This window comes from Dermochelys coriacea, chromosome 2 (genome assembly GCF_009764565.3).
Source record: "Dermochelys coriacea isolate rDerCor1 chromosome 2, rDerCor1.pri.v4, whole genome shotgun sequence".
Lineage (NCBI taxonomy): Eukaryota > Metazoa > Chordata > Testudines > Dermochelyidae > Dermochelys > Dermochelys coriacea.
The window spans coordinates 180,666,538-180,691,626 of NC_050069.1; the positions used below are offsets into that span (position 1 = coordinate 180,666,538).

At 39.7% G+C, this 25,089-nt stretch overlaps 1 protein-coding gene across 5 annotated transcripts in view; it reads left to right on the plus strand.

Moving 5' to 3' along the window:
- AOAH (acyloxyacyl hydrolase) overlaps window positions 1–25,089 on the plus strand; it is a 183,239-nt gene that overhangs the window by 57,990 nt on the left and 100,160 nt on the right. For all 5 annotated transcript variants that reach the window (XM_038390784.2, XM_043508743.1, XM_043508742.1 and 2 more), the window contains exons 7-13: window positions 3,578–3,648; window positions 5,344–5,404; window positions 5,891–5,961; window positions 8,047–8,095; window positions 8,976–9,024; window positions 10,260–10,354; window positions 23,406–23,497. In XM_038390784.2, coding sequence (XP_038246712.1) covers window positions 3,578–3,648; window positions 5,344–5,404; window positions 5,891–5,961; window positions 8,047–8,095; window positions 8,976–9,024; window positions 10,260–10,354; window positions 23,406–23,497 — 488 coding nt within the window. The remainder of the gene's footprint in view (window positions 1–3,577; window positions 3,649–5,343; window positions 5,405–5,890; window positions 5,962–8,046; window positions 8,096–8,975; window positions 9,025–10,259; window positions 10,355–23,405; window positions 23,498–25,089) is intronic.

Below are 25,089 nucleotides of genomic sequence, written 5' to 3' on the forward strand. Positions count from 1 at the left end.
GATATACCTTCTGTTGCTTTTGTATTCCTCATTTGGATTAGATTTACATGGCGAGGGGAGTCATTTAAAAAGTCAGATATATTTGTGCAAAGGTCTTTTTACAAAACTAACTACAGCATATACACATCTCCAATGTTGTTTAAAACAATTGCACAAGCTAGTTGGGGTGTGTGTTGGGTGTGTGTATAGCATGTTAAAGTATCCCTTTATTGTGTGATATTTACACCTATTCATAGATTCCAAGCCCAGAAAGGACTATGTGTGATAAGCTAGTCGTACCTCCTGCATAACACATGCCACAGTACTTCTCCCAAATAATTCCTCAAGCATATCTTTTAGAAAAACATCCAATTTTGATTTAAAAATTGTCAGTGAGGGTGAATCTACCATGATCCTTGGTAAGTTGTTCCAATGGTTAATTACCCTCACTGTTAAAAATTTACACCCTATGTCTATTCTGAATTTATCTAGCTTCAATTTCCTGACATTTGGATTGTGCTGAAGAGCCTATTATTAAATATTTATTCCGCATGTGGATACTTAGACTGTGATCAAATCACCCTGTAACCTTCTTTTTGTTAAATAGAGAAGCTCTTTGAGTCTATCACTATCGGGCCTGTTTTCTAATACTTTAATCATTTTTGTGGCTCTTCTCTGAACCCTCTCCAATTAGCACCTTGAATTGTTAGCGCCAGAACTGGACATAGTATTCCATCAGCTGTCACACCAGTGCCAAAAATAGAAGTAAAGTAACCTCTCTATCCCTACTCAAAATTCCCCTGTTTATGCATCCCAAGATTGCATTAGCTCTTATGGGCACAGCATCACATTGGGAGCTCATATTCAGCTGATTATCCACCACAACCCCTAAGTCTTTCTCTGAGTCATTACTTTCTATATTAGCTTTCTTCCATTCTTCCGGAACTTCCCCAGTGCTGCAAGGCTTATTGAAAAACACCATTAATGATTCAGCCAGCTCTATTAAAACTCTTGCATCCAAGTTATCTGGACTTACTGATTTTAAAATGTCTAACTTTAGCAGCTTCTGTTGAACATCCCACAGAGATGCTAGTGGGATCGAAAGAGTGCTATCACCATCTGATGAGACTGTCTGTTTTTTCTCCAAATATAGAACAGAAATATTTTATGAACACTTCTGCTGTTTCTGCATTATTATTGATAATTCTACATTTCCATCTAGTAATGGATCATTATCATAGTCAGGAGTCTTTTTATTTCTCATATATTTAAAAAACTCATTCTTGTTGTCCTTAGCTCTGCTGGCCATAGATTTCTCCTTGTGTCTCTTATCAATTTTCTACAATTCCTAATTTCTGATTTATATTCATTACTATCAACTTCCCCTTTCTTCCTTTTGAGATATAGATAGATAGATAGAAGATGCCCCGAAAGCCACAATCCCACATTTGAGGATGATATAAATAGATGCCTTCACTTCCCCTCTATACCAGATTGTTGTTTTTTTTTAACGAGCACAGCCTTCTTCATCAAATGTGAGATTGTGGCTTTTGGGGCATCTAGTAAAGCGTTCTTAAATAATTCCCAATTATCCAGTTATCTTCCTACTACCCGATTTGGCTCCTAATTGCTTTCAGATTTGTGAAATTAGTCCTATTAAAACATCAAGTATATATATTACTGATCTGAACTTTATTCTGCTTGGACATTATAAATGTAACCAAGTCATGATAATTTGTACCTAAGCTACCATTAATTTTTAGTTCTGTGATCAGTTTTTCTTTGACTGTTAGGACAGATCTAATAAAGCATTCCCCTGTGTTGACGGCAACACTTCTGGAGTTAGGAAATTGTCCTCTATAATCAGAAATTACAAGGATGTTTTAGTTCTGGCAGTATATGTCATTCAAATTCAAGTCCACCATAATCACACAGCTTTTATTCCTAGACATTATAAATAAATGCATAAGAAGGCAGTCATCCTGTTCTCTAGTGTGATTTGATGGTGTGTAGCAGACATCAGCTAATACCCAGTCTTGTGCTTTATCTGTTAGGACATTGATCCAGAAGCATTCAAGATCATTTTCTTCCAAGTTGTCAGTGACTCGGAAACAAGTAATACCATTTTTGACATAGAGTGTTACTCTCCCTCCCTTTTTTGTCTACTTAGTTCTCCTTAAATAAGTTATAACCATTGATTTTAACATTCCAATAGTGCGAATCATCCCACCAGGTTTCAGTAATACCAACTAGATTGAATTATGCTCATAAATAAGCTATTCCAATTTCTCTTGTTTGTAACCCAGGCTCCTAGCATTGATGTATAGGCAATTCAAGAATTTCTTGAATATCGGATACTGACGGTAGCTGGCCACTCAATATGCACCCAAGACATGTGGTTACCTTCCAATCATGTGTTGTTGCCTGGGCAAATCTGCTTCTTTCCACCCTAATCCCTGCCACCAGGGGCATATTGAGTCCTAAACACAGCAGAACTGGTGCATCGGTACAGTATTGGGAGTCAGGATGCAGGGAGCCCACACAGGAGGTCTAAGTCTTCTTGCATGCTGCAGGGCACAGTACCATGGGAGCTAAATTAGAGAGTGGGGTTAAAGTAGGGTGGGATTGGTGGATCTGTGACTGTGATTGCCATGCTGACCAATATTGTTTCTTTGTACTCCCCCATCTGTCTGTCTGTCCATCTGTTGTCTCTTGTTTTATACTTAGATTGTAAACTCTTTTGTACAGTGACTGTTTTTGTGTTCTGTGTTTATACAGTGCCTAACGCAAGGGGGGTCCTAGTCCATGACTAGGGCTCCTAGGCACTATAGTATCAAACATAATAATAATAGTAATCCTCCATGGCCTGAGGAAAAGATTTTGTTCAAGCTGTTCATGCATACACCCTACAAACCTCCTCAGCCCACAGCCCAGTTACTCAGGCTGTGCACTGACAAAAGAATTTTTAGCCCTTCATATTTATAGTCCATTTGAACATATGGTAGGTCATACTAGCCACATGTGCATTAAATTAATGCCCCATTTACATTATGTGAGCATTTCTTTGACATAAGCATGTACTAGTAAGTGCTACTTCATTCTGGGATAGTAGGATTACTCTGTATCCTCCACATTTGGTTTGTCACCAATGAAGGTCATGTATTGTAAAAAGGATTTACCTTGAAGCATAATTTTCTACAGGCGGTAAACATGGCCCTGCCTGGGGTTTTCTAAGTAGGAATCCCATTAAAAACCAATGGATGCACTATGTACACATCCAGCTCCTTAAATTATCCTCCTTTTGAGCCTGAGCCTGCATCCTTTGCTCATCCAAAACTCCCATTGAGCATTCAGGAACAAGATTTATGTTCAATGAACACTTCCACAATTCCTGGTAAGTATCATTGTCACTTGTTCTGTTCTCATGCAAGATGCAGATGGTTTATAAAACATTGACTTTATTAAAGTGAAGAATCCTGGTAAATGACCATTTTCCCCCATGAAATTGTTCATCCCCTTTAATTTTGTGACAACCATTACACAAGCAGGTGGAAAGTATGTGAGCTATATGAACTAATGCACTGTTCTCTTTTCCTAGAAAAACACAGCCAGTTTTTCAAGTATATGTGCACTTCCCCCTCTGGTCAAGCTGTGTGAGAAGATTAAATAGTATGTATGATATTTCCAATCCTTAATGACAGAAATCGTAATATCTGGGGCACTTGTTCCTTTTAATAACTAAAAAAAATCCTTCAGATTTAAAAGGGCTTTGTACTCCTCCTAAAGATGATAACATATGTTTCCATCAGAAACATTCTTTAGAAAGTACAGCAGTTAAGGTACATATTGCTCCTAGAAGAAGATGCTGGAAATGAATTTGAATATTTTTAATATTGAAAGCAAAAGTATAATGACAGTGGTGGTAGGAGGACATATAGGCCTTGACCCAAACTGCGTGGTAACTTGGCATCTTCCCACCCAGAGATTCCATGTCTGCAAGTCAGGTTATCATTTAGTACCACTTTTCCTCTCAGATTTCCTTTCTCCAAGAGACTCGTCAATATTGGTCACTCACCCAGTTATTGTGCTTCCTGTCCCACTGGAGAGAAACATGCTCTCCTTTGATCACAGCAAGTAGCATCTGTATAATTCTAAAAGATAAGAAGTGGACAGGGAAAATGCTCAATTACACGTACATTAAAGCTAGCGTCTCAATAAAGGAATGTAGGACTGGGCATCAAATGGGCTACTATTTTCAGAGAGCAACTGTGGGAGCAGAGAATTTATGGGTTGGAGGAGGAACACGTGAAGCATATCTAGTAAGGGATAGAAACACATGAAGCATTTTTAGAATGACCCTATTTCCCAGCCCAATTTGTTCAGTAAAATTCCACTCTTGTGAGTGAACCTCAAATATCAATAGTAGGAGTTGGGGTGATCTGTGTAGAAAATTTCTAGAGAGTCTGTAAAATCCATTAAGTCAAGGCTAGAAGTATTATGAGCAGGGAGACTAGAAGATTTAGCTCCATGAGTCAGATAGTGATAATGGGAGCCAAAATGTACATACACACTATAATATATAGGCCAGATCAATGATGTTCAATTCTCTCCCCCGCAATACGTGGCAGAATATGTTTTTCTCTTCGAATTTGTTCTGGATCTGTGCCATTTCCTTTCAACTGACACTAGTCACAGAGACTGAACTAGCCTAAAGCAGGCAGTACTTTCAAGTGCACAGAGATCCAGGGTGACAAGTACAAATAAAAATGTGCATAACCTATCTCCATTGGTTCTCTGAGAACCAAGAACTGATGCTAATGTAATTTGAAACCACCTAGCCTAGGAGCACCAACTTAGTTTTTTTACCCTGATTCAGCAGCTCTCCTGTGTCCAAGAGGTTAGAAACTCTTTGACGGTCATATGCTTAGCCTCCCAAGGAGAGGATTCTTAGCATGTCATTCCAAGAACACCACCTGCTAAGCAATACATGAGAGTGCTTGTGTCACCACTGAAGACAGATACTGATCTGCTTTCCCTAGCCAAGGACAGATGTCATAATGTGTGGAAGAACTACAGGATCCAGGGGTTCAGTATGCTGTCACTTTACATAATTCAGAAAGTATTAGGCTAATTTTACTAGAGATTTGTTTTGCTATTTTATTTTAGGAATTTAGTGCTAGATTCTGCTGTTATGCAGGTGTAACTCCATTGAACAGAGTGACTGAAATCAATACCCTGAAATGCAGGTCCTTGTGCTTGAACATGGAGTGAGAAATTAATAATATATTAACAAACAGCTTGTATATTTTCATCTCTGTACTGTATTTTTGTTTCTGAAACAAAGTATTGTGGTGTTTTTTACAGTGTCATAAAAAATAAGTTACCTTATGAAGACTTTGATGGAGATAAATTTAGTGCTTTCCCAGTAAGTAAAGCTTCTCTTTTGGTGGGATAATCCCCTATTGACAAGAATCTCTCTGAAGTTTCTGCTAGCTTCTTCAAAACCTTTTTCTTTCATGGGAGAGCCCAGGAGTCAAGTGAGAGCAGTTTTTATTATAGAAGGTAATATTCTTTTGGGGGAAAAGGGAAGAAATCATTCATTTATGCCATTTTTGGAGATAGCTGCATTGTCTGCAGAAGCAAACTGCTCTGCCACTGAGTAGTATGTTTATTGAATTAATAGATGGTGAAGCAAAGCCATTTAAAAAAATTAAAATTGGCAGCTTGTCTTATTTCTGCATCAAAATTAGCACAGTGTCATGTATTAAAGCTTAGTGTTGGGAATTTGGAATAAAACCCATTTACTAGGCTTTATTCCTGCACCTTGAGTTACACTCACATTGTAGATATTTGAAATTAAAAAAAGAAAGAATAACAAGAACATCCTATTTGTGCCTCTCTTGTCTTTTAGACATTGAGGGGATATCACTGGAGAGGCAGAGACTGCAATGAACGAAAAGCAATAGTATACCCTGGTAGACGGTAATTCTGTTAATTATTTTTAGATACTCATGTTAAAAAGAAATATTTTACAATGTTTGGTCAAATCTTGAAAGCGTATGCATTATTATTATTACTTTATTTTGTTACTATTATCATCATCATCATCATCTATTAATTTGTATTCTGATAAAGCCTAGATGACCCAATCAAGATGGGACATAATGTTGGTAGGTGCTGTACAGACACACAGAGCTTACAGTCTAAATAGAAAAGACAGACAGAGGATGAGAAGGGAAGGCAAAGAGAAGCACAGAGAGGTGAACTGATCTTAATCAGTGTTACCTGGCAAGTAGGTGGCAGAGCCAGGAATAGATCCCAGTTTCTTGAGTCCTAATCCGGTAGACTACACTGCTTCTCATCACTTCCTCCCGGACTTCACTGGTGGTTGCAGGTGTTTCTGCAGTGTAGGCCCTTTTGACCCTTTTTGATCTTCAAAGCTAGCTCCTATTTACTCATTATTCACTAGAAGCTGAATATACTTATATGCTGGTACAGAAAGTATTACAGAAGAGCAATGGAAACTACATAGAGTAGGGCATATTAATACCTTGATGCAAGGAGGAAACACATACACACACTATGCGACTCTGCCCTCAGATGCACATGCAGGGTTCCCACTGAAATGGTCCTACTGAAGCAGAAGCAGAAATGGGCCTACTGAAAGAAGAAATGGTCCAATATCATGTGTATTTGGGGGTCATATACAACCCTCTATCCACATGGGCAACTCCTACTGAAGTGGGGGAAATTCCACATATAGATGACTGGTTAGATACAGTGCCAGATTCCAGTCTCACTAACATTGCCAAAAATTCAGTGTAAGTGATATTTTATCCTATATTAGGTAAATAACTCCCAGTAGCATCAGTGGGACTTATATGCACATGCTGAATGGAGAACTGTGTGCCTCTGACAAAGGCCCTCTCTGCCCCTTACTTTACCCCATGCTACAAAATCATTTAAAAAAAGGCCACCAAGCATCAACAGGGCATAGTTCAGAACTATTTTTAAAATCTTGTAGTAGCCAAGTCCTGAATAGTTTAAAAATACAGGCTTAGCAGATTTATGTTCCACTCACACTGAGCAGCACATCTGTGTTAGCAGAAACGATCTTCTAAAACCACAGTGAACACAGGAGAAACTTTAGATAGGGCCACAATGTAAAGTGAGCACGAGCCAGTTGTACTACATGATGGGCCTGATCCAAAGCTTGCTGAAGTCAAAGCCCTCAATGATATTTGATGAGATTTGAAATAGTGGTGAACTGGGGGGGGGGGGAAAGGGTAGGTGGAGACTGCAAACACTTGTGCTATGTCTACACTGGAGCTGGAGGGGTAATTTTCAGCTCACGTGGACTTGTCATTATCTCTGATCAAGATGGCCACACTAAAAATAGCAGTGTAGTCACCGTGTCCGTGGGCATCAGAATGGGCTAGCCACTCCAAATATGTACCTACAGTTTCAGATGGGATTGTACTTGAGGCAGCTGGAAGCACTGGAATAAATTGCCTAGAGAGGTTGTGAAATCTCCATCACTGGAGATTTTTAAGAGCAGGTTAGACAAACACCTGTTAAGAATGCTCTAGATAATACTTAGTAGTCCTGCCATGAGTGCAGGGGACTGGACTAGACCTCTCGAGGTCCCTGTCAGTTCTTTGATCTTGATGCCCATGCAGCTGCAGCTATGCAGCTATTTTTACCATTCTACTGTGGGTATTGCTACCCAAGCTGGAAATGACCCCTCCAGCTCCATGGTAGACATACCCTGGGTTAAAATTACTCAGCACTTTGCAGAATTGGGCTCTAAATTGCCAATGTATTTTGGGGGGAATTTCACTTCTCTTAAATTCTGAAAAAAAAACTTATATACAAGTTGAAATTTCTAATTATTTCCTTTAAAATGCTGACTGTTTGATGACCTCCAAGAAGCAAATGGTCTGACATTATGCTCTTCTGGAATATGGACCAAGGAGGCTGGTTTCCTTGAAAAGCACAAAGCATTTTACTGTTAACCTTATTTTATTATTTTTTAATGCCATATCTCTTTTTGTAATTCTATATTAGCCCAGAAAACTGGGATGTGGAAAGGGATTCTAACTGTAATGGTATATGGGTAAGTAAATGATGTTAAATCTTGACATTTCTTCCTGATTCCCCCTCCCTTCTCTTCTTCTTCCCTTCCATCCATCCACCTCCCTATTTTACAATTAGTCTGTGTAAGTGTTTAGAATATTTTCATTTGCATACCAGATTGTGATATCGCAAGTAATACCACTGAAGTCACTGGGTCTACTTGCAGAATATCCTTGTGAATAAAGGACACCACTGTGGGTGGGTGGGAGTAGAGACACATCCAGAACATTCTGAAACATGACCCTTAGGCAGGAAACCTCACCATACTTCAGGTTTGTAACAATAAAACCCAAATATGCAAGTGTTTCCCAGTCTGGTGTTTTGTTTTGAGGTGTTGTGGGAGTGGTTGTTTTGCCAAAGTTTGAGGCGCCTTATGAAAGTCTGTGAGTGCAATGTCCAAAAGAGAATTCACGGAAGTTATAATAGTGCTTCCACAGGCTTAGCTGGAGACCATTGGGAAATTTAATTATTTACTGGCGAATATGGAAAAAATATCACTTTTATTAGTGCAGCATTTGCAAGAGACATCAAATCCAGTGTAAATCAAAACAGCATGACGTTTGCGATCTCTCAAACATTATGCTATTTAAATTTACATTGGATTTAACACCAAACTCCAGTGACATAGCAAGAACTTTAAACTTCCTTATGATCTCTATTTAAAAAAAGGGAATTCCCAGACAAAAAGCTTAGTTATAAGAGAATTAAGGTCATGAATAAACATCCACTGAATTAAAACAACATTATTATGATGTGAAGTTCTGAAAAGCCAATAATCCAAATGATAGTCTTATTATTTGATTTATGCTGTCATTTTGCAGGTATCAAATAGACTTCTCTTCCCTTTTCTCCTCTAACAGGGAGTAGATCCAAAAGATGGAATTCCATATGAGAAAAAATTCTGTAAAGGTAAATCATTAAATTTAATACATGGCTAATGCAATATTTATGTTGCGTATGTTTTTATGCAAATAGTCGTGGTCATTGTAAATCCAGAGAAAAGATGACAGATTTCACAACTTCTTTATAATGACAAAAATGGCAAATTCACTCTTTGCTTTAATGTGAGGAGAAAACTCAAAGGGCATATCCAATTATAATATCAATATAAATTTAGAAAAATCATTTAAAAAGTGACTTTAGAGTTGAAAGATACCCAGCTGAGAGAATTGGAATTTGATATTTTTATTCATAGACCAGGTACAGCGAAGGCAGCAGCAGAAGAGACCTCTTCATCCTGCCAATGTGCCTCAAGCTGAACTTGTAGGGACTCCCTCTAGCAGTGAGAGGACAGTTTAGTTTCTATGCACATCCAGTTCATCACTCTGCTAGAAATGCCAATAATGGTGCCAGTTGTAGTGATGATATTTTTCCTGGTATGGCTATCTATTCACTAGGAAATGGACTGACACTAACAACTCAGGCCATAGATAGATAGATAGATAGATAGACATACACCAGTATTATAATATGCTAATATTCAGAAACCATAATAACAACTTTCAAACCTACATTGACTCACATTAAATTAGTGACTTAGTGAAAAGCTTAGTGAAAAGCTCCTCTGCAAAGCTCCTTGTCATTTTAGACAGAAAGTACCACCCGAATGCTAAGTAACATTAATTATTAAAAAGCTAGATTATTCCAATGAAATTACCTTGAGAGCCCCTGACTCACAAATCTACTCTTAATATGAGTCACTACCAATTCCCTGAGTATTCTGATTTCCCTAAATGTTTGATTTTAAGTATTTTTAATAAATATTCCATAGGTAGAAAAAATGAATGTTAGATTCACAGCAGAGCCTGTGTTAAAATAACAATTTGAATAAAATCTTATGGGATTCTTTCTCATTAAGCAAGAAATTCTCTCTCTTATTCATACAGCATGCCTACTTGTTTTTCTTAGATTGTTGGCACGTCTGTTTAGGCAGGCTTTTGGTGCAGATGGAGTGAAAATCTCCCATTCTAGGATCTGAAATGAACACATTTCAAACACAAAGCCCTATTTCCATTTTACACACTGAATCTACCAGTGCCATGTCTTTTTTATCTTAATCTTGTTGTTTTTTATACAGAGATTCACTTTATGGTGTGACAAAGGCCAAGGGCATTTTAAAACTATTAATGAAATGTACTTATTAGATGCAGAGTCCAAGGGGATCATTCTGTTGGGAGATTCAGCTGGAGCTCATTTTCACATCCCTCCTGAATGGATGACAGCAGCACAGATGTCTCTGGTAAGGAATTCTGTTCTGATCCTTGAAGCAGTGCCAGCCTTGGATTGATATTTGCCTTCTCTCCTATTATACAGGGTGCCAAAAGAGAACAGGTGCAAAATGTTTTGGAAATTCATCACATTTTTGGAGGAAATCTCCATTGGAATGAATTCTGGAGAGTCTTAGGAAGGGGAAACATCCCAATCTATGCCAAAACACTGCCAAGGGGTTCTTTAAAAAACAAAAACAAAAACCCACCAAATTTATAAGATAAAGATAAGGGGGAAAATTCTTTGCTGCCATGACTTCTTTGACATGAGTGGAGTTAAGTCAGCAAAGAATTTGGCCCCAAAGCTCCACTATTGCACAGGAGATAGAACGCAGGACATTTGGCTTTATAAACGCAAGCCTTGAACAAAAGGAGAATGTTGTTTTGCTAACAACAGTGGGCCCAGTTTTGGAATCTTTTCCTACATGAAATACTATTTACATAAGCAGACTCAATGAAGTCAGTAGGACTCATTTCACTAGTCTTAAAGGAAAGAGATTGTCCAGGGTATTCTATCAATAGCATAATGATGGCTCTTCATTTGCGTCATATCTCAGCATGAGCTCCATGTTTTTCAAATGAAAAAAAGCCGGAATGTAAATTAAGCTAAGGATGCAGATATTGCGGTGCCATTGACTGAGGTGGAATAAAAAGGCAAGGGGAGTAAGTCACTTTAAAAAATGTCCACTTGTTGGTGAAGGGGAATCCTCCAAGATGCCCCATTCCTGATCTTTATTCTTCCCTGAACAGGCTCCCTTGTGTTGCAAGACTTGACTCTCTACTTGAGAAGAGCTGTATATTAATCCCTCTGGAGTATATCGGCACTGCACTTGGATCAGTAGCAGAGGGATTGCTCAGAAGTGACACAAGTTAGACAAAGAGACTGAATTTTTCTGTAGCTTGCTAAACTCACACTGGCCCCAGAGGAAGAGGAACATTGGAAATGTGCCATTTTTAAAGAAAATATTCAGTCCCAATAATTGCAGCATTACTAGAGGCATGCTAATTTCAATCAGAATTGTATGCGTTTTCCATCTTTCATTTACAAAGCCAAACTGATTTAAATTTTCTAGATTAGCAGTTGTTTTTCTTCGTTAGTAGTTTGAGAGATGATTATAAGAATGACATTGATGACAGAGCTGATGATGGAACATAATGAATTAGTGGTAATGATAATTGAGATTATCTTGTCTAATAAATATAGTAATAATAGTGATGATGATGGTGACAATGACAATAACAATACAATAACAAAGTGATGCATTCAAGCTACAGTTTTAGACTGTCAGTGTTTCTATTACAAATCACTGATGTTCAGATTTTAGAACTTTTCTAGAAACAATTTCTCTAGGCTGAAACTTGGCCCATAACCTTTCATACTCAAAGCATATTTTCTGTATGAAATGCAACAAAAATTGGTTTACAGCATCTGTTTTAAAATGTGTCAGGCTTACCCAGTTTCTTGTTAGCACAGGTTTAACCCTAGCACAGTTCAGATTAATCCAATACCTGCTTCTGATTTAAAAAACTACTTGTTGGAGGATTGGATGCGAGGGTGGATTAAAGCTAGCTGAGCCTCAGCGGCACTAAAATTGTGGGGCTTCCTCAAAATTTCATTCTCTCCTAGAGAGACATTCCAGCCACCTCATTCCTGAAACAGACATTTCCCCTCTCTGTCTCTTCCCAGCCCAGATGACACAATCCCTATCAGGCTCTTCCTCTTAGTCTCCCCAAGCCCTGAAAGATTCATTAACTTTCTTCCTACTCAAGTAGTGCAGTCCCATCCAGTCCAGCCCATCACGGACTGACTGGTTCTTGCTTTGTGCCCAGGCAAAGCAGGTCTGCTCCCATCGGAATCAAACGGATTCCCTTGTACCTTCCGTTTCGTCCCTGTCAGTTTCTCCCTCTCTCTGGTGCCCTTCCCCTCGTTTCTCAGTCAGTTGTCAGCCAGTCTACACTCTTCCTAGCTCAGTAACATGCCTCAGTTGCCCAGGTGTGACCAGTGTCCCCACAATTCCCTGTCTCTCAGCTCATTTGCTAGTCATGACTTGAGGGACTGAAGGGAGGGGCCTGCTGCATTCATAGTGGTGTCATATGTACCTGCTAATATGGCTGCATGTCCTACCTCTTCTTAGTTAGGAGGCTCTCTCCCTGCTGCTTTCCCTTCCTCCCCTATTCTCTTGGGTCACAAAGTGGCCTCTGTGAATGATTTGTATTAGGGAGCTGAATGCCTCTTGTTCTCATACCTTCTGCTGGTGCTAATGTTAATCTCCTAGGAGCAGGCTGCAGCTGGCAGCAACCCACTGTGCAGTGCACCTCCTACTGTTGTTGTCATGCTCTATTGTGACTCAATACTGCTTTCTGATTTTGGCTGGGCATTGGCCTTCTCTGAGTATTAGGCTTACAACTCAATGATCCACACTTAAATCCTCCCCTGACTAGATGGATCAGGGGTTGATAACGGGATATAGAAGCTTTCACATCTAAATCAGTGGTTTGAATATAGACCCCCTGGACTGGGATTGAATGTTGTTACTGTCTGATAGCTGTTCAGTGGCCAGTATATGAAATGGACTGGTCTTCTCAATGCAGCGCCTGGTAGACAAAAACCCCCAGCAGAATCCCAATTGACAGGCTCATTAGAGAGCTCAAGGACAGAATGCATATGGAGATTGTGCTATCCTTTTATTCCTAGAAGTGATCTCTCTAGGTCAGGGTTAAGGCGCATCAACAGCAGAGTGGTGACAAATAGAAGACTTTGTTTCAGAGTAGCAGCCATGTTAGTCTGTATTTGCAAAAAGAAAAGGAGTACTTGTGGCACCTTAGAGACTAACAAATTTATTAGAGCATAAGCTTTCGTGAGCTACAGCTCACTTCATCGGATGCATCCGATGAAGTGAGCTGTAGCTCACGAAAGCTTATGCTCTAATAAATTTGTTAGTCTCTAAGGTGCCACAAGTACTCCTTTTCTTTTTGAGAAGACTTTGTGTTTGTCCAGCTGACACCTTTCATGAGCACTATATTCACTTGCCATATTATCTTTTTAAAAGGAGAACGTATGTGATCATTGAGTGATGGAATTTTGAAAGAAATGCTTGTGTAAAAATATAAAACCTCAGACATAGACACCATGCGTTATGCATAGGGATAGACCTAAGACCTTCAACAGGCAAAACATGGGAGCAGCCCCATTAGTTGGCAGTGTGAGCCAGTCACTAGACCGTGACTTCTTCATATACTATCCCTTGTTCTTACGCTTGTGTGTCCTTTTGTTCGTACCAGTATCCAAGCTCTCCAATCAAACTTTTAAAAGTTTGGACATGCTGATTTGTACCCATAGAACTTGATTCTCTGTTGCCCTGCACCTCATGCAGTTATTTATGCCAGTGTAAAATTCTACCATTCTGCTTTGGTATGATTTTATATTCACTTTGCCCTCATATTGCAAAGATATAATGGCTTCATGAGACTCAGGATAGCAGAATCAAATTATTTTTTACTATGTACTATGCAAACTCTCCTACCAACCTGGGAAAATAGGACAGTTAAACATTAATGTAGAATTATATGGAGCATGGAGTGCTAAAAGTAGTTAAACATCTTTGCTCAAACAGTTGCAATAATGATATTTGATTTGATTTGTAGTTCATCATGAGAATGAACATTGTAGTCTAGTGGTCTGAGCACAGGATTGGGAGCAGTGAATCCCTGAGGGCTAATCCTATCTCTGACACTGACTCTCATCTAATTTCTGTGTCTCACTGTTTCCATCTGTAAAAAGGGGGTAACAACAATTTTCCTACCTTGCAAGGGGGTTGTGAATATTAATTGTTTCTCAAGCACTTTGAAGATATATAATGCTAAATATTATTGTTAAATATACTTCATGTACATGTTTAAATAAAATTCTAGTTGAATATGAATTTGTACAGGAAAATTGTTAATTTTCTTTCATTTAAAGAAACTAGTTTTTAGTTAGGCAGAGAGTGTAGATTAAAGCCAAAGAGCAAAGTCTCTTATCACTTGACCACTTTGTTTGTGAAAAGATTTACTACATTGCATGTGAGTTTTTTCTGACAACATAAATGAGTGGTTAAATTGGGATGAATTTTGGTGCATGGGAAAAGGAAAGGCTATTAGCATTATCTTGAGCCAATGCCAGTGAGTTCAAGCAGTGCACATCTTTACCTACAGGGCTTTGTTGGCCTGCCTAAAATTTAACCTAAAAGTTCTCTGCTTTTCCAATTCTAAGCCTTTCTTGAGCAGAAATTGCTAATCACAAATGTGTTTTTGGGTTGTGAACACAGAGAGAGTAGGGTAGTCACATCCAAAATCATCCTTAATTGAGACCACAGCAAGAACATGAATTTAAGCCTCCAGTGGGGAAAAGATTAGTGCGTTAACCTACTGCACCACTTAGCTCCCCATGTCACATAGCTACTGTTAATTTATTACAATACACTTTGCTTTGATTCCTCCAACCTTCCTGTGAATAAAAGTGAGTTACTGACCAGTTTTTCCCAGCATTCATTGCCTCCCAAAATGACTCAAAGATGAAGGTTCAAAAAGAAAATGTTTTTTCTGGAGTATTTAAATCTTGTGGGGAGTAGGAAATGAATATGCTGCCTTTTCAGATTTATTAAAGGGTGAAGTTTACAGTCTACAGCAATTCCATGCACCCTTCAGTTCATCAGCACCACACCATGGGAGACTATTAACTGCTGTTTGAAAGCTAATTAGATTAGGCAAGAATTTTCCAGGAGTTTAGTAAAGAGACTCTGAGGAATGTCTTTTGTGCTTTGTTATGCTGGCTGTTCCTGCTCTGCCATGCAATGGAAGTCAGGTTGAACCAGGGGAGGATTATAGAATAAATGATCAAATCTCCTTACTTAAGAAGTCTCAGGTTATCATTTTGGATAATTTAACAATCATCAGCATAAATGAGATCCAGATTTTCAAACGTGGGTGACTAAATTTAGTTAGATAAATCTATATTTAGGCACTTACAGAAGAGGTCTGATTTTTTATTCAGAGGTGTTGAGCATCCACAGCCTCACCAAGTTCCATGCAAACGGCAGGTTACTCCACACCTCTGATAAATCATCCCATGGATGTCTAAAATGGATTGTAGATACCTACAATCAGGCATCCCATTTTCAAAATTTTGGCCCAGTAAAATGAAAGTCAGGACAGACACTTACACTCTCTGGCCCATATCATGCCCTTCCACAGGAAAATTCCCAGGAGAACTGAATGCAGGTGGCAAAAAATCTGTAGGGATTCCATTCTATTATGTGGTAGGAAGGGACAGTGGTTTGAAAACAACAAGCAGATGGGAGTATGACCTCTTCTCCTCCAGTCCTCAGATGACCAAATGTCCACAGGTGTGATGTTGTCTAATTAAAATATAATCATGCAAAGCATTATTGCTACCACTGCTATATAATTGCAGCAAATCTTATACAAAATATAATCCATGGCCAGAAAAAATTAAGCAGCTTGCAGGCTGGATGACCTAGAGCCAACCTTTAAACTTATGTTAGAAAGGTATGCAAATGGTAATTAGGGCCATTCATGGTTGATAGGCTAGAACTTTGAAATGCAAACCTATATTGTTAGAAATTAGAAGTGATACTAATTGTATGCATCATAAATGCTAGCCATATAAACCAGTGGTTCTCAAAGCTGATCTTCCTCTTGTTCAGGGAAAGCTCCTGCCACACTGGACTGGTTTGTTTACCTGCCGCGTCTGCAGGTTCGGCCGATCATGGCTCTCACTGGCCACGGTTCGCTGCTCCAGGCCAATGGGGGCCACAGGAAGCAGGGCGGGCCAAGGGACGTGCTGGCCACCCTTCCCGCTGCCCCCATTGGTTTGGAGCAGCAAACCGTGGGCAGTGGGAGCTGTGATCGGCCGAACCTGTGGACGCGGCAGATAAACAAACCAGTCAAGCGCGCCAGGGGCTTTCCCTGAACAAGCGGGAGACCAGCTTTGAGAACCACTGATGTAAACAAACAGTTCCTGTTTGTCACTATAGCTACTAATTCAGAGATCAAAAGTGAATATTAACATTTAGCTGAATCTTGGGTGAAATAATGTTATTGTCTATATGTATCTTTAAAGTTTGTGATAAACTGCCAAATGGATAAATTGCCCTATGTTAATTTCTGTAACTAATTACTGGTGGTGTTCAGGAAACAGAAGATTACATCAAAAGCGTATTGTTTACCCAGGACTGTATGGTCAAGTGGAGGTTAGAAAACTGTGTAAAAGACAGTTGGGTCCCGATCCTGATATCTTAGATTTGCTTAAGCTTCATCAGGGGAAGCTTAAGCCACAAGATGAGATCCCAGTTAAACTGGTACAGCCTGAATATGACATTGGACATTGGGCTATAACCTAGGAACTAAATTATAAAGGAACTCTTTGCAACTACAAAGCTCACCATCTCTGCTATGAAACTGAACCTCAAGAATTGAACTCATGTCTGTATTATATTAATCTTTAAACCATACTGTCTCTCTTTTCTTTTTTAATAAATTTTAGTTTAGATAATAAGAATTGGCTGTAGCGTGTATTTGGGTAAGATCTGGAATATTCATTAACCTGGGAGGTAATGTGTCCAATCCTTTGGGATTGGTAGAACCTTTTCTTTTATATGATGAAATAAAATTTTCAGAAATCTTCATCATATTTGACTTGGGTACCTGGATGAAGACCTGAGGCTGGGTTTCTTCAGGGAAACTGTGTTGTTGGCTTCTGGGCAACCAGTGAGGTAATAAAAAATCTGTTTTATGGTGGCTTGGTAAATCTAAGTCTTGGAATATCCACCAGCTTTTGGTGGATTGTCTGCCCCATTCTTTGCAATTCACCTTAATTGAGTAACCTCAGCTGGCCCTAGGGTGACCAGATGTCCCGATTTTATAGGGACAGTTCCAATTTGGGGGGCTTTTTCTTATATAGGCACCTCTTAACCCCCGATTTTTTACACTTGCTATCTGGTCACCCTAGCTGGCCCCCACTGGGGTCCTGGTCACAACAGGTAAAACCTATCTACCCGGAGACAGTCACGGAGGATTAAGGCTTCCACTATTCTCTCTTGGTCCATTGACCTTAAAACCCCCTCACCAAATGCCTGCTCTGAGGTATTTGAATACAAGGAGCAACAATATATAAAAATTGATGCTGAGAGTATTAGTGAGTAAGTCTTCATGTGTTTTGCAGCAGATGAGTGGCTCTGTGCCTTATCAGTAGGGCCCTACCAAATTCACGACTGTGAAAAATGCATCACAGTCCGTGAAATCTGGTCTACCCCCATGAAATTTGGTCTTTTGTGTGCTTTTACTCTTTACTATACAGATTTCATGGGGGAGACCAGTGTTTTTCAAACTGGGGGGCCTGACCCAAAAGTGAGTTGCAGGGGGTCACAAGGTTATTTTAGGGGGTCCTGGTATTGCCACCCTTGTTTCTGCATTGCCTTCAGAGCTGGGTGGCCAGAGAGCAGCTGCTGTTGGCCAGGCACCCAGCTCTGAAGGTAGCGCCCCGCCAGCAGCAGAGCAGAAGTAAGGGTGGCAATACCATACCATGCCATCCTTACTTCTACATGAAGGCATAGCCGCTGCTTTCCAGCTGCCCAGCTCTGAAGGCAGTGCCACCACCAGAAACAGTGCAGATGTAGAGGTAGCAGTACCGCAATCCCCACCTTGCGACCCCCTCACAACTCCTTTTTGAGTCAGGACCCCTACAATTACAATACCATGAAATTTCAGATTTAAATAGTTGAAATCAGGAAATTTACAATTTTTTAAATCCTATGATTGTGAAATTGACCAAAATGGACTGTGAATTTGGTAGGGCCCTAATTATCAGTCCAGACACATCACCCTTAAATCACCAGAACCTCAAACATACAGAGATCACATGGAAGATTTTTGGCAGGGCAAGGAAGGTTGATACAACTTAGGTTCAGCTTCACTCCCATCAGTGGGTCTTGGGTCTAGCATATTTTGTGCTGTATTAATTCCCCCCGCACCCTCCCCCGCATAGAAACATTCAGCATGGGTGATCTGTCTCTTTGACATTGAAATACAAAGTTTATTGCACAGAGATATATGTCTTTATAGGAGTTAACCAAAGTGGAAAAGTACTGTAGATTTTTTTTATGTGGAGGGCTTTTCTGAACAACTCATGTTTAAAAAAAGACTCTTGTGTCTAGCAAAGGATATTGCCCTCCGGCTGCTCTGGCCATCTGCTTAGAATTGACTTACAAAATGCAGCACTTTCCTATTATAATGTTAGGTTTCAGAGTAGCAGTTGTGTTAGTCTGAATTCACAAAAAGAAAAGGAGTACTTGTGGCACCTTAGAGACTAACAAATTTATTTGAGCATAAGCTTTTGTGAGCTACAGCTCACTTCATCGGATGCGTTTGGTAGAAAATACAGTGGGAAGATTTATATACATACACAGAGAACATGAAGCAATGGGTTTTATCATACACACTGTAAGGAGTGATCACTTAAGATGAGCTATTACCAGCAGGAAGTGGGGGGGGGGGAGGAGAAGGAGGAAAACCTTTTATGGTGATAATCAAGGTTGGCCATTTCCAGCAGTTAACAAGAATGTCTGAGGAACAGTAGGGGCTGGGGTGGGGGGGAAGAAATAACATGGGGAAATAGTTTACTTTGTGTAATGACCCATCCACTCCCAGTCTCTATTCAAGCCTAAATTAATTGTATCCAGTTTGCAAATTAATTCCGATTCAGCAGTCTCTCATTGGAGTCTGTTTTTGAAGTATTTTTGTTGAAGGATAGCCACTCTCAGGTCTGTAATCGAGTGACCAGAGAGATTAAAGTTTTCTCTGACTGGTTTTTGAATGTTATAATTCTTGAAGTCTGATTTGTGTCCATTTATTCTTTTACGTAGAGACTGTCCAGTTTGACCAATGTACATGGCAGAGGGGCATTGCTGGCACATGATGGCATATATCACATTGGTAGATGCGCAGGTGAACGAGCCTCTGATAGTGTGGCTGAAGTGATTAGGCCCTATGATGATGTCCCCTGAATAGATATGTGGACAGAGTTGGCAACGGGCTTTGTTGCAAGGATAGGTTCCTGGGTTAGTGGTTCTGTTGTGTGGTGTGTGGTTGCTGGTGAGTATTTGCTTCAGGTTGGGGAGCTCTCTGTAAGCAAGGACTGGCCTGTCTCCCAAGATCTGTGAGAGTATTGGGTCGTCCTTCAGGATAGGTTGTAGATCCTTGATGATGCGTTAGAGAGGTTTTAGTTGGGTGCTGAAGGTGATGGCTAGTGGCGTTCTGTTATTTTCTTTGTTGGGTCTCTCCTGTAATAGGTGATTTCTGGGTACTCTTCTGTCTCTGTCAATCTGTTTCTTCACTTCAGCAGGTGGGTATTGTAGTTGTAAGAATGCATGATAGACATATTATAATGTGTCTAGGATAGGCGATTATCTCTAAATCTCATTTGAAAGGTGATTCTTTTGAAGGTAAAGGCTCTATACCATCCTGTTTTGAAATGCTGGTGACACTTCTTCTAGGAAGTTGAATTTTAGATAAATGTTCCTGAATTCAGTAGGTTTTGATTTCATGCTGTAGCAAGAGCAAAATAAATCCTTAATCTAGCTGTGATGCAATAAATATCTGTTTACCCAAGAGCAGCGTGGTTCTGGTCTTTAAATGAAATAGTTGGTTCACATTCATGTCTCATCTCCCTTCATGCAAGAAATATTTTCCTCACTTTTTAGATGCATAGCTCATGAAGAAAGCATAGTCTGAAAACTGTGCCCTACAGGCTTGTTCCTGCACCACTGAAGTTAATGGGAATCTGTCTATTTCAATGGGAGCTGGATCAGGCGCTGTGTTTGCTGAAATTCCACATTTTGGTACAGAACCATCCATGCTTTAGCTTCAGTCTCATCTCCTGCAAAGTTCATGCTATTTTCTGTAAGCAAACATTTTGGTCCTCAGGATACTGTTTTATTGAGAAATTGGATTTTTATTTTGCTCATTTTAAACCTGCAGTATTGCAAATTAGGAATGTTAAAGAGGTAAAGAAACAGGGTCTGCAGTTTTAATAATTACTTATTTATGCTGTTAGAAAAGAAACACAGCCTGAGATTTTCAAAGCTGCCATGGGGACTTGGACACCTATTTCCCATTAAAATCAAGGAAGCAATTCCCATTAAATTGAATGGGAACTGTGTATCCCAGACCAAATCCCTTAGGTGGCTTTGGAAATCTCAGTCATCATGTTTAGTATGTTAAATGGTTTTGTAGATGGGGGAAATTTTCATAGGCTCAGATGAGGATTAGGTGTCCAACTCCCTTTTGTAAAATATTCCCCTACAGTAAGGGGAAGGTTCTTTGGTTCAGGCTCACTTGATTTCAGCATAGCTTGGTAACTGTGTGCACAATCCCCCATTGTTTTGACTGCCCTGTATGGTAGAATTGTGACTCTTCAAGCAAGCACGTGATTGCCAAACCAGGCGAGGCTATACTCTGGTATACTAGTCTAAAACACTGCCAGAAAATGTTTCCTAAGCTAGAATACTGCTTCATAACTAGACTTAGCTGGAATAAAATTTGATGCTAGAATACAGTTTCAAAACTAGGCTGGAACATCCTTCTCATCATTTTCTGCTAAAGTCTGGTGCCTAGGGTGCAACATCATTTCCAAACCAGGATAGTCTAGAATATGGTGTTTAAACTAGGCCATGCTTGGATACCATTCTAATGTAGAACTCAGTTAGGGCCCCCTTCTAGACTGGGACATGTTTGAATGGTAGGTTAAGCTAGAATTATCTTTTTAGGTTACAACATGCTTTCTAAACGACATCCCTGTAGAGCTTGAGGGCTAGATTTTTAAAGGCATTTAGGCACTTAAAGATGCAGATAGGCCCGAGGCACTTTTGAAAATCCTGCTAGGCACCAGTCTGTATCTTCCCATGCTTAAATATCTTTAGAAGTCTGGCCTTAAGTACTTTGATGGATCAGGGTCTGTGCTAAACTGGAATACAGTTTTAGGTTGGAACATAGTTCTAAGCTAATACATCATTTCCAAGTCAGTTTCAACATGGCTAGGTGCTGGCTATACTATATTTAACCTAAATTAGCCTGAGAACCAGTTTAAAATCATATTGTAAAACTTGTTCCCTGACAACAGTTCCCAGCCCAGTGTTGGCAGGTCCTAAAGAAAGAAGTGATTTTAGATGCTTTTGTTTTAAAATACATTTCATCATCTTTTTTTAAGCCTTACATGTGTATTCTGTAATTGATAAGGGATCTTAAACATTATTTTATATTTACTGATTTTATTTTAAGCATTTCACTTCCTCTCTTATAATCAACATATTTTGGGCCAAAATTTCAAAAGTGACCAGCCAAATTGTGTGCTTAAACTCCTTCTCTTGTGCAGAGTTCCCAAGTACTTGTGCATCTTCAGTAAATGCCTCTTGCACACACAAATAGAATTGGAAGCAGACAGATTTGAAAATTGTCCCCAGTGTTTTTCTTAAGAGTGAGATGAAGGGTTATCAAGACAGAACTGTTTTCACCTTGGTAGCTAAAGCAGATTTACTGTAAGTAGGTCAAATATGATGTGACTTGCAGTCTCCCCTGCCCCCATCCCTGCCTCTAAGAATCAAAACCTGTAAGGATTGCAGGATTTAGCTCTTCTTTTGTTCATTGTTCACCTCTGGAAAGAATTATCCACATGCTGATTGTGTATAGTTGTGAGGGTTTTTAGAAAAACACAATTGCTTAAAAAGAAAATGAAGTCAATAAATTAAATGCAGTACAGCAGTATGTAGGTTTCCTTACTTTATGCTTTGACCTTCCTTTGTTTATAAACAGTTTTTCATCAACAGTTTTTCAGCATGAGCACAAAGGACTTGTGCATTTGTCTTTGAAAGTGTATCTCAGATTGCTAAAAGATGAACATTTACTCTGTCTTCTCACAGGATGAGACAGGGTGATTTCTCCAGGCTATTTTTCTTCCCTTTTGTGTTTTTTTTAACATTTTCACAAATCGAAATGGAAAAGAATAGAGTGCCATTTATTGACTGTACAATAGAGCTTTCATAGAAACTGTATCCTAAGACGTATTACAGAGATAAATAAGAGCAGAGGCTAGGAAAACATAAAGGCTGTATCTATATTCATGAAAGTTCTTACTAGCAGCTCTTCCTGCTGCTAGGAAAGTTTATACCCTGCTCCCTACTCTCCTTCTATTCATGTGCCCTCCCCCTGACTCCATTCCCCATCACTGGATTCTCCCCTACAGCAGAGGGATCCCCAGTCACATCTGTCTTGCCATGGGGATGATTCCTTCCAAACTCTGTGAATAAAAAAAATAAAAATAAAAATGTCTGTGGTAAAACCTGGAGCAGATTGACTGAGGCCAGGAAACCCAGATTCACTTTGTGAAGTTTCTAAAATGGCATGTGTTTGCACCCTACCCTTCCCACAGATCCTAGGGATCAGGGAGAAAAGAAGGCTTCAGCCCTGAGGTACATGATCCCTTAGGTAGTTATGCCTGGCATCCCATCTCCCCCATAGCATGGGCCCTTAGGAACTTTGCAGCCATTGGCTCCTTTGCCCACAGACAAAGGGTCCATGAGATGGGTGCAGAAATTAATGCTGCAAGCTGATATCTACCATGCCAGTGGTGCTGTAAGTATTGTACATGCTGTAGTTTGTGAAGCACTGTGGGGTCCTTCAGAATCACAGGTGATATGACAATGTACACATTTAAAATGTTTCTACTAGTCTGAAAGTGTTTATTGGTTCTACTCTTATTCTCCATGTTAGGGATAGGAAATATGTCAGAAATAAGTAGCAACTTTTTAAGTGTAACTATATAAATGTGTATATATAAATGTGTATACTATATAAGTATGGTATTATCAGTAATTGGCTGATGCTCCAAATTGAGAATGTTGTTTGATTCTGTGGATGGGATTTTATTTGGGAAAGCAAAACCATCTTAATTGCTTTTAAATTTCCTTTCAGAAATCATTTTCTGATGTCCCAGTGGCTCTTACCAATGAGCTTGACTGGCCCCATTTCTCAGGGACCACTGGATTTCTGAACTCCACAATTGGGTAAGCTCATAGAAGGACTAAGCCAAGTTTCAGCAAGCCTTGATGGGGAAAAAAGAAAAGAAAAGAAAGACGGGGGGAGGAGAAACCAAGCAAAGACGATTGGAGAAAAATCCAATGTTTGAATGGAAAAATAAAAGTGCTGGCATGCTCTGCCTCTGCTCTTCCTAAAATCATGATTGTCTCAAAGATTTTCCCCCACACTCTCTCTCCTCTCAAACATTTTCACTAATGTGTGGACTCCCAGACCTGCCTCACCTACTCCTTCAACTTTGCTTGCCCTCTGTGCAGTCTCTAGAGATGGTCAACATAATTTATTTGGGGGGGAAAAAATAAAGGTTAAATTTTCCTTTTTTCAAAACCAGAAACTTTAACATAAAGCTCTTGGTACACTGCCCCTCCCCAAAATTTAATTCCAAAAATTTTAAATGTGGATTTTTTTGGATTTGTACTTTTTCCCTTTCCTATTTCCTTTTTGCCATTGAATGAGTGATGTCTGCAGTTTTAGAGAGTGTTTCACTTTTTCATTTTTCTTTTCTCCTTTTTCCACTCTGCAACTTTTGCAAGTCCTCACCTTTGAAAAAGTTACAGTGAAAAAGGAAAATGAAACACTAACGTTGCCACTCTGTAATTTTTATAAAGTTGGAGATGTTTGGAAAAGTAGAGAACTAAAAGAGAAAATGAAAAAGTGGGGATGTGGGGGAGGGAAGCCCTTGACCTCATTCACTTTATTGCACTGAATGGCAAAAAGTTGAGGAATGGGGGCAACAAGAGGAAGAAAAGAAGGAAAATGCAAATGTTTTAGAAAAAGTATTTCACAAAAAATTAATAAATGCAAATGAAAAATTGCTCCATTTTGATCCCAGTGAAATGGAAACAACTTCGAATCAACAACATTTTTCCTGAAATTTTTTCCATTTTTTGACCAGCTCGAATAGGCTTCCATTTGTGGTATGGAGTGCAGAGGGGATAGCGTTACGGACACAGAGCAGCTCCACTACTGCTGCATGCCCTCGAGCAGTGGTGGGCAGCCTGTGGCCCATCACGGTAATCCGCGGGCAGGCCGCGACACAGTTTGCTGACGTTGACCGTCCGCAGGCACAGCCGCCCGCAGCTCCCAGGGGCCGCGGTTCGCCGTTCCCGGCCAATGGGAGCTGCGGGAAGCAGCACGGGCCGCAGGTTGCCCACCACTGCCCTAGAGCATTGACTCTCAACCTTTCTGGACTTCTGTACCCCCAAGCTTCACCTCACTTAAAACCTACTTGCTTACAAAATCAGACAAAAATACAAGTGTCACCACACACTATTACTGAAAAATGGCTGACTTTCTCATTTTTCCCATATAATTATAATATAAATCAATTGGAATATAAATATTGTACTTACATTTCAATGTACAGTATATAGAGAACTATAAACAAGTCGTTGTCTGTATGAAATTTTAGTTTGTACTGACTTTGCTGGTGCTTTTTATGTAGCCTGTGTAAAACTAGGCAAATATCTAGATGACCTGGAAGACCTCTGTGTACCCCCCAGGAGTACACATATCCCTGATTGAGAACCATGGCCTTAAAGAGGCTGTTCAGGGTGCATGT